At 38.3% G+C, this 10439-nt stretch overlaps 1 protein-coding gene across 1 annotated transcript; it reads left to right on the top strand.

Moving 5' to 3' along the window:
* Positions 1–1974: 1974 nt before the first annotated feature.
* On the top strand, positions 1975–2831 carry LOC122452069 (zinc finger CCHC-type and RNA-binding motif-containing protein 1-like). Its single transcript, XM_043485389.1, has one exon. It carries the CDS (start codon positions 2148–2150, stop codon positions 2799–2801), a length of 654 nt encoding a protein of 217 aa, XP_043341324.1. The 5' UTR covers positions 1975–2147; the 3' UTR covers positions 2802–2831.
* Positions 2832–10439: the final 7608 nt, after the last annotated feature.

Here is a 10439-nt window from a genome sequence, read left to right as displayed (position 1 = left end):
GTATTTAATATGTAAACCACATCTTCTTTATCCATTCACCTGTTGATGGACACTTAGGTTGCTGCCATACCTTGGCAATTGTAAATAATGCTGCTATGAGTATTGGGGTACATATATCTTTTTGAGTTAGTGTTTTTGTTTTCTTCGGAGATATACCTAGTAGTAGAATTTCTGGGTCATATGATGGATCTGTTTTAAGCTTTTTGAGGAATGTCCATACTGTCTTCCACAATGGCTGCACCAATTTACATTTCTACCAGTAGCGTATTACGGTTCCTTTTCCTCCACCTCCTTCAACATTTGTTACTTGTGTTCTTTTGATGCTAGCCAATCTGACAGGTGTTGAGGTGATATTGCATTATAGTTTAGATCTATATTTTTTTGATGATTAGCAATGTTCAGTATCTTGTCAAGTGCCTTTGGGTCATCTGTATATATTATTTGGAAAAATGTCTATTCATCTTCTTCACATTTTTTAATTGGGTTTTTTTTTATATTGCATCGAATGAGCTGTTTACATATTTTAGATATTAATCTCTTATCGATCATACCATTTACAAATAGTTTCCTCCATTCAGTAAGTTGTCTTTTGTTTGGTTAATGGTTTCCTTTGCTATGCAAAACTTTTAATTAGGTTCTGTTTATTTTTGCTTTTATTTTCTTTGCCTTAGGAGACAGATCCAAAAAATATTGCTTCAATTTAGTCAAAGAGCATTCTATGATTTCTCCTAGGAGTTTTATGGTTTCCAATGTTACATTTAAATCTTTAATCCTTTTTCTATTTATTTTTGAATATGCTGTTAGGGACTGTTCTAATTTTATCCTTTTACATGTAGTTGTCCAGTTTTCCCAGCACCACTTACTGAAGAGACTGTCTTTTCTCTATTGTATATTCTTGCTTCATTTGACACAGATTAATTGACCACAAATGCATGGGCTTATTTCTAGGCTCTCTATTCTGTTGAGTTGAGCTATGTGTCTGTTTTTCTGCCAGTGTCATACTATTTTGATTACTGTAGCTTTATAGTAGTCTGAAGTTAGGGCGTGTGATATCTCCAGCTTTGTTTTTCATTTTTGTTTTTTTCCCACAAGATTGCTTTGAGGGAAAAAAAAAAAGTAATCAGGGTCTTTTGTGGTTCCATATGAATTTAAAGATAATTTGTTCTAGTTCTGTGAAAAATGCCATGGGTATTTTGATAGAGATTGCATTAAATCAGTGAGTTGCTTTGGACACTATGGACATTTTACAGATATTAATTCTTCTAACCCGTGAATACAGGAAATTTTTCCATTTTTTTGTATCATCTTCAATTTTCTTCATCAGTGTTTTACAGTTTCAGAGTATAATCTTTCAACTTTTTGGTTAAGTTTATTCTGAGGTGTTTTATTCTTCTTGATGGGATTTTAAATGGGATTGTTTTCTTGCTTTCTCTTTCTAATAACTTATTAAGACTGTATAGAAAAGAGCATGTGTGTGTGTGTGCTCAGTTGCCTAGTCATGTCCGACTCTCATGAGCCTCTGGACTGTAGCCCACCAGGCTCTTCTGTCCCTGGGATTTTTTAGGAAAGAATACTGGAGTGGTTTGCCATTTTCTTCTCCAGGGGATCTTCTCACCCAGGGATCAAACCCACGTCTCCTGAGTTGGCAGGCAGATTCTTTACCACTGAGCCACGTAGGGAGCCCAGAAAAGTAAAAGATTTATGTATATTAAACTCGTATTATGCAACTTCAATGAATTCATTGACTAGTTCTAATTAGTTTTTTAGTGGCAACTTTAGAGTTTTCTACATATAGTATCATGTCATCTGCAAATAATGACAGTCTTAATTCTTCCTTTCCGCTATTATTAGTGGTTAAGTAGGTGAGTTTGAAATTTCTAGTTAACAAACTTGAAATGCATTTTTTTTTTCTTTCAAATTGGCTTATGTGACTCATCAGAGACCAAATACTTTCAAAAGTTCATCGGGAAAGGAAAGCCGGGAAGAGGCATGGTATCTACTTTCTCGTCTCCTGCCCCTGCCCCTTCCCGGGACCCGTGATGCTGAGGCAGCTGCAAGGAGCGACGAACAGTCGGGGTTGAGCCCCAAGTGAGCTGAGGGCTGGTGCTCTTCTGGCCCTATCCCCCGGGCCCGCCCCACTTGAAGAAATGAGTGGTGGATTGGCCCCAAGTAAAAGCACAGAGTATGTACCAAATCTGCCCTTTTCCCTGACCAACAATGACTTATATTGGATATTTTCCAAGTATGGCAAAGTTGTAAAGGTTACTACAATGAAAGATAAAGATACCAGGAGGAGTAAAGGGGTTGCATTTATTTTATTTTTGGATAAAGACTCTGCACAAAACTGTACCAGGGCAATAAACAACAAACAGCTATTTGGTAGAGTGATAAAAGCAAGCATTGCTATTGACAATGGAAGAGCAGCTGAGTTCATCCGAAGACGAAACTACTTTGATAAATCTAAGTGTTATGAATGTGGGGAAAGTGGACACTTAAGTTATGCCTGTCCTAAAAATATGCTTGGAGAACGTGAACCTCCAAAGAAGAAAGAGAAAAAGAAAAAAAAGAAAATTCCTGAGTCAGAAGAAGAAAGTGAAGAAGTAGAAGAAAGTGAAGATGAAGGGGAAGATCCTGCTCTTGACAGCCTCAGTCAGGCTATAGCTTTCCAGCAAGCCAAAATTGAAGAAGAACAAAAAAACTGGAAACCCAGTTCAGGAGGTCCTTCAACATCAGATGATTCTAGACGCCCAAGGATAAAGAAAAGCACATACTTCAGTGATGAGGAGGAACTTAGTGATTAAAAATATATATATTATGTAAATATCATTAAATTTTTTTTTAAGTCTTGGAGTACCAAGTTCCCTTGGTATTAAAAATTACTTTTAGAATTTGAACATAAGAACACTTAGTACCAAATACTTTTTTACTTTAGATAGTTGATAGGAAATGGTAATTTTATAGTATCATGTTTATCTTGCATCAAGATTTGCTAATAATCATTAATCTTTAAAATAGTTCATTTGAATAAAAAAGAAAATGTAATACTATCATAACAATTCTATCCCAAGAAGAAAGTGAAAGTCGCTCAGTTGTGTCCGACTCTTTGTTACCCCATGGACTATACAGCTCATGGAATTCTCCAGGCCAGAAATACTGGAGTGGGTAGCTTTTCCCTTCTCCAAGGGATCTTCCCAACCCAGGGATCGAACCCAGGTCTTCCGCATTGCAGGCATTTATCTTTACCAGCTGAGCCAGAAAGGTAGATAGTAAAAAGATTTGAGAAGTTCATTATAAAAGTTTATTCATGATTGGTTTATATAAGAACTTTTGAAATAAATTTCATCTTTAAAACAAAAACTTCATAAAGACTGTGGAAAGTTTGGAGTGATATATTGTTATTCATGTTAATAAAGTTTTCTCAAGAGACCTTTAAAAAAAAGAAAAGTTCATCAGTATTTTGGAATACAGTTTCCAATACATACCTAGAAGTACAGATTTCAATATTATAGCAAATGTTGGATTATCTGGTATTCTATCACACAGGGAACAACTACTCCTGCCTATCAATAGACTATAAGATGAATGAAATTGAAAATGAAAGTACTTTAACCTTTACTAATTTCTAATTCAGTAGCTTCAGATCTTTCAGTAACTTCTGAATCATCAGTGAGGAGGTCAGGTTTAACTGAGTTACTTTGCTCCCTTGTGTGCATGGGTTTTAGGCCACTCCAGTCAAGTCCACCTCTTGGTGACCCTACTGACTCTAACCTGCCAGGCTCCTCTGTCCATGGGATTCTCCAGGCAAGAACAGTGGAGTGGGTTGCCATGTTTTCCTCCAGGGGATCTTCCTGACCCAGGGATCAAACCCTCTTGTGTCTCCTGCCTTGGCAGGCAGATTCTTTACCACTAGCACCACCTGGGAAGCCCAGAAATCAACAATTTATGTATATTACACACTATAACTGGGTAGTAAATGATCTATTTGAATCACATAGTCACTGCCCATAAAACACAGCGTAGGCTTTTCTGTGGTCTACTTATCTGATCTCAAAAGTGTTTTTGAACTGATTATGGGTACACTATGAATAAGGAGATCTCTTTACTGACTCTTGCTTTCTGCTTAGGAGTCAGTTTATGAAATCCGGGCTGTCAGTAACAGTAACCAGAGGCCCCTGGACAAGCAGAAAACTAAAATGCTTGCCTGCCAAAGTGGTTATGGAACAACTTAAGATTGACTTGTTTGGAGTCGTCAATGACAGTTCTGATCTTTTTACCTCCTGGGAGTAACAACAGTAACAGGAGGATGCTCTTACATCCCACTCTCCCGCAACTCTCACAAACACACACACACACAAACCCTCAAAAGCCCTCCCAGCCTTGTGGAAACCTAAGAAGAGACTTCAAATTATGACAGTCATCATACTTCTGTGTTTGTCATATTTGAGCCTATTTTAAAGGCCAAAACTTGAGAGCATTATTTATGTCTATAGTGCCATTTGAGCCTATTTTAAAAGCCAAAACTTGAGAGCATTATTCATGTCTATAGTGCCATTCACAGAAGGAGAGTGGGAGGATCACCCTGGCCTTTGTGCTCATAGCTGTGGGCCCTGCATAGCGGGTGGTGGGAGAGACTTTCCGTAAAATGCTACTACAGGAAGTCAGTATGCTAATAGGATACATTGGAATTAAACCCTTATAGAGAAATAACCCAACTAACAAAAAAAGTAAACTAGTATGAATAAAGATGACTAACATAAATAATGGTGACAGGGCGTCTGTGAGCTGTGTGGCTAGCCTGGCATTAAGAGACAAACTTGTCTCCACTTGTTTGCCAGCATTCATTCCTGATGTTCTTGGAAATGTGTGTTTTGCTTGCTCCATAAGGTCAGAACTAAGGATTTTCTGATCCTTCTAAAATATAAGCCCCACAAGAGCAGAGACCTTTGTTTCTTTTATGTGTTGGTATATCTCCAGTGGGTTTCCTTGGTGGCTCAGTGGTAAAGAACCTGCCTGCCAATGCAGGAGATGCAGGTTCAATCCCTGAATCAGGAAGATCCCTGGAGAAGGGAATGGAAATCCACTCAAGTATTCTTGCCTGGGAAATCCCATTGACAGAGGAGTCTGGCAGGCTGCAGTCCATGGGGTTGCAAAGAGTCAGACACAACTTAGTGAGTAAACAACAACAATAACAACTCCAAATAACTAACCAAAACTCAAAAACTGCTTTGTAGCTGTCAAAGGAATTTCATTCTTTGGCAACATACCTGAGATAAATTGCCAACACCATGGGCTTTTGTTCTTTACTTTTCAATATTAAAAGAGAGAGTGGATTATTTATTGTTCCTTTTTGTAATCAGAAAATGCTTTTGGGGAAAAAAAAATCTGCAAGCTCTTGGTCAGCATGACATCCTGAAAATGAAGCAGTTAACCTCATTTTCCTCTCTTGATTGTTAGTGGAACAACTTAGACCTTAATCAATGTGCTTGTCAAATGCAACTGTTTTTCATGAAACATGGGGTTACAAAGTTCTCATTCTCTAAATTAAACCAAGCTGAAAAGAAGTTTCTGGGTCAGAGAACACGTGCTTCTTATCATGGCATGAACACATCATGGCATTCTGTTGAGGAAAAGAGGAGTTGTTAAGAAAAGGGATTTGGCCATTTAATATTATGGCTCAAATGTTCTAAAATTTACAATATAGCCAGCTAAAGGACTATTTTGACTTTGTTCCTTTGCCCTGGCTATGGGTGTGAAAAGAAAGAATTCTGGAAACACCTGTACCTTTTCTCCTGTATTAGAAACACTTATTGATTCCAAAGGGAATATGTGAGGAAGGATCCTGCAGATGCCTCGGTCTTACCATCTACAGGCTTCTAGTGTTTTCTTTGGGGTCAAAGTGTACCAGGTCCAACCAGGTTGTAAGGGAGGGTGCGTGTCCTCAACACTTGCTCCCTACATTGCAACCTGTATTCAGAAGTTTCTTTTAAAAACTCTTTGCAAGTGTGGATGCCACCATGACTGTTGAATTGCTGGATAATCCTGGGAAAACCTGTATTATGATTTATGTAAACACAATACCAATAGACTTATGGCAGGAGGAATGGTAATGACAAATAAGAATGATCTCAAATGGAAAAGAGGTTATTTCCTTTATAGCAGAAAACCAAGATTTATTTCACTAACACTTGTACCTATGCTACATCAAATGAAATTAGGCTCAACAAATTTTGTCTGTTGCTTCATGATTTAGACAGAGATTCATCATGATGTCAGTGGTGTCATCCCAGACTGATTGGTGAGGAAAGCTCAGAGACATCACCCTAAGATCTGAAACACTTTTGCACTCTAGTCTGAAAATCTCCAGACTATCTCAGAACAGTATAGAGATTCCTTAAAAAAAGAAACTAAACACGGAGTTACCATATGACCCTGCAATCCCACTCCTGGGCATATCCAGAGGAAAACATTATCCAAGGGATACATGAACCCTAATATTCATTGCAGCTCTGTTTACAATAGCCAAGACATGGAAGTAACCTAAATGTCCATCAACAGATGAATGGATAAAGAAGATGTGGTACATATGCATATATATGAATATTACTCAGCCATTAAGAAGAATAAAATAACGTCATTTGCCTCAACATGGATGGAGCTGGAGTGTGTCACACTGAGTGAAGTCAGAGAAGGAGAAATATCATATGACACCGCTTACATGTGGAATCTAAAAATAAATGATATGAATGAATTTACTTATAAAACGGAAGCAGACTCATAGACTTAGAGAAAGAGCTTGTGGTTGCCAGGGGGAAGGACTGGAGCAAGGGATAGTTAGGGAGTCTGGGAAGGACATGTATACATCGCTAGACTTAAAATGAATAACCATAAAGTTCCTACTGTACAGCACAGGGAACTCTGCCCAATATCACGTGGCAGTCTGGATGGAAGGGGAGTTGGGGAGAACGGATACATGTATGTGTATGGCTGAGTCCCTGTGCCATTCAACTGGAAACTATCAGCTCTACTTCTATACAAAATAAAAGTTTAGAATAAAAAAAAAAAATCTCCGGAATATCTGAAAATGCACTATGAAACCCAAAAAATAGTTTTAGAAAGAACTGGAAAATCTGGTCCAAAGTCAGAACAGCTCTGCGAAGGTTGTTAACCCATTTGACTTTTTAAGTTAACGGAAGATGTCGGGTATGTATTACGAATGTGTTACTGTATAAATATAAGTCTACACCACACAAACACCAGGGCCTGAAGCATCCTGGCTCCTAGGGTGGCTTCATGTGAACTGGCAACTCTAAGCCAGAACTGCTTTTCTCTTTGAAGGTGATACTGCTCAGGACTAAAACCACTGCATAAACAAACTGACGGTTTGAAAAGAAACACCCCAGTTTTCATTCCATTTGGAGCTAAGTTTAGATCCTAATTCATCTTGCAACAGAATTAAATTTTTTAAAAAGATGTTTCTGATTTAAGCATTAGTGTTTCTGTATACAACAGAGGCAGCCCAACCTGTGTCAAGTTCAAGTACTTTCTTCTACAGCAGAGAGTGAAGGCTGTCACTTACCCTATACAAACAACAAAGGTCAGGAAGGTTGGAGAGTTCTGGTGCGGAGGGTCCTTTTGCTATCTTCTTTTCTATCACAGTTAAATGCAGAGGTGTTGGAGGTTTGGGGGATTATCTCCAACTCCTGTCCAAGCCAACAGCCCCCAATTAGAAGACATCCCTTCATCCTTGTTGACATGTTTCTTAGATGCCCAACAATGAAAGTATTCAAAACTCAAACAAATGTTTCGTATGTTGACTGCTTCTCAAACTTCAAAGCACACCGAGACTGCCTGGTCTTACTTAGTAGAGATTCTGACTCGTAGATCTGGAACAGGGTCTGAGCTCCTATGTTTCTAAGAAACTCTTGGGCAATGCTGCTGGTCCTCAGGCCATACTTTGAGATGCAGAGATCCAGCACACCAATTTTACATTGGCTGCCTTGAATGGGACATCGAAAAAGGAGATTCTGAGGCTAAATCCTGGCTTTGGGGGAAAGAGTGACACCATCTACGAGGGAACTTTGGTGGTGGTGGCTACAATAATGCCAGTGTTTTACCACCCCGAGGCAATCAAAACAAAATCTCACCACTCTATTTTTGGGGATAGCAAGTCCTAGAATTTATGTGTTCCTTTACTTCCAAAAGAACTTAGAATTCCTACATACTGATGAGATAATATGGTGGTATAATTACGCAGAATTTTTTACAGATGGAGGAAGTTCCAATAGAAAGGTTAAGTATGGTAGGGAAGGTCAAGTAGAAAATCAAGAATACACCTTAGCTTTTCTGTCTCCTAAAATATTTCTATGATTACATTAGCCTGCAATCATTTTGGATATCGAATATATGTGAAATTGAAGCAGAAAATAAGTTGAGTTACATTCTTTAAAATCTTATATAAAAATTCATACTTTGTTGCAAAAGATAAATTAGGGAGAAATGATTCACATTTAAAAAGCAATGTTCATAGTAATTTCAGCAAATATATTTTAGAATGAATTAGTCTTGTAAAATCATATGCACATTTTTATGGAGCATATTATTCCATGTATATCCTTTGGGGTATACCTAATAATAATGTTGCTGAAAACTGGATAGATATGTTACTGAAATGAAGGGAGAACTAAAATGGAACTTGATTTGTGTTCCTGCACTACCATTATATAATTGCATGAACTTGGGCAAGATATTCTGTGTGTGTGTGTGTGTGTGTGTGTGTGTGCACACACACGTGTACCTTCATGCATGCACATCCATGCATATGAAGAATAATATTATTTTTGCTGCATATATTACTGGGTTATAGTGAGAATAAAATAAGATGATGCAAAAGGCTCTATAAACTGAAAATACCTGTACAAATATTGTCATTATTTTGCAATTACAATCTGCTCATACATTCACCCACGTACTATAGCATGAAATACTTAACAATTTGTTTTGTGTGATTTGGTGGTGGGAGCGCTTAAGATCATTAACACAGTAGTGCTGTCAGGTTCTGGGATTGTTGACAATCGGTCATTAATTTCACAGAGTGTGTGTGTTTATGTGTGTATGCGAGAGAGAGAGTAAGCGGAAGAGAATGAGAGAGACAGAGAGAGCAGCATTACTGACAGAGATTCTTTTGACAAAAGTGAAGCTCATGGCACTATCCAATGCTTGTTCATCAATAAAAACCAAAGCAGAAACAAGAAGAAATAAAAGTCAGTTAGCCACTAGGTTGAGACTATCCAAAGAAACAGAGTAAATAAATAGGCAACTGTCATTAGTATGACCAGTCAAATAGCAAATACTATTAGAAAGCCAAACAATTTGTGGAAAAATTCCTAGTGTTTTAACTACTAAACATCACACGTTGACAAGCAAATTAAAAATACCAACGTTACACCTCAGAAATTAATTTCTAAAGTTAATCCAAATGCATCTCAAGAGTATCATTAAATTGAATCAACTGATCTATAGGTTTTTTTTCCCCTTTATTTTTTGTTGGAATATAATTGCTTTACAATGTTGTGTTTGTTTCTGCTGGGAAATGGAGAGTTAGCAGGAAGCTCCTGGATAGCACAGGGAGTTCAGTTCAGTGCTTCGTGATCTACAGATTTTAAACAAAATAATAAACTCATTGATCTATAGATTTAAAGGACTTCCCATTGACTCAGCAGTAAAGAATCCGCCTGCAATGCAGGAGCTGCAGGAGGCATGAGTTCGGCCCCTGGGTCAGGAAGATCCCCTGGAGAAGGAAATGGCAACCCACTCCAGTATTCTGGCCTGGGAAATCCCATGGACAGAGGAGCCTGGCGGGTTCCAGTCCATAGGGTCGCAAAAGAGTTGGACATGACTGAAGACACTTAGCTCACACGCACATAGATTTTAAAAAAATAGTTGCAAACTACTTCCCATTGCCATGACTATGGTAAAGGCTGCAAAGCAGTTTTTTGCACAATTTAGGAATTTAGGAATCCCTGAAAGTCTTCTCCCTTCAACCACTATCGTGTGTAGATTCAGAATTACCCTGGAGCCTGGTGAGTTACAGTTCATGGGGGCCACAAAGAGTTGGACACTACTGAGTGAGCATAGTGTGTGCACACCACACACACACTCACACACACGCCCACTTCCAAATTATCACTGCACCTGAAACCAAATCTCTGCGAGGTTGCAGAGTAGGCTAAGCTTATTGTCAGTTGTCAGCTTCTCCTTTGTAAACATCTTTCTGTCTCTCCACACATCCCAGGTGTTAAATCTACTGTACTTAAACTTCTCCTGGTTATCAGAACAAAATGCAAATGCTACCTCAAAGTGTAGAATTTTGAGTAGTCACTTTTCCCAAGAGTATCTGTGCTTTAGTAAGAAGCAACTGAACCCCCCGCAAACAGAACTTA

Source organism: Cervus canadensis, chromosome 13 (assembly GCF_019320065.1).
Source record: "Cervus canadensis isolate Bull #8, Minnesota chromosome 13, ASM1932006v1, whole genome shotgun sequence".
Lineage (NCBI taxonomy): Eukaryota > Metazoa > Chordata > Mammalia > Artiodactyla > Cervidae > Cervus > Cervus canadensis.
This window is presented reverse-complemented; position numbering and strand designations above follow the sequence as displayed.

What these genes read in the sequence shown, in the direction of transcription:
- LOC122452069 (XM_043485389.1), top strand. Translation starts at nt 2,148, where the DNA reads ATGAGTGGTGGATTGGCCCCAAGTAAAAGCACAGAGTATGTACCAAAT.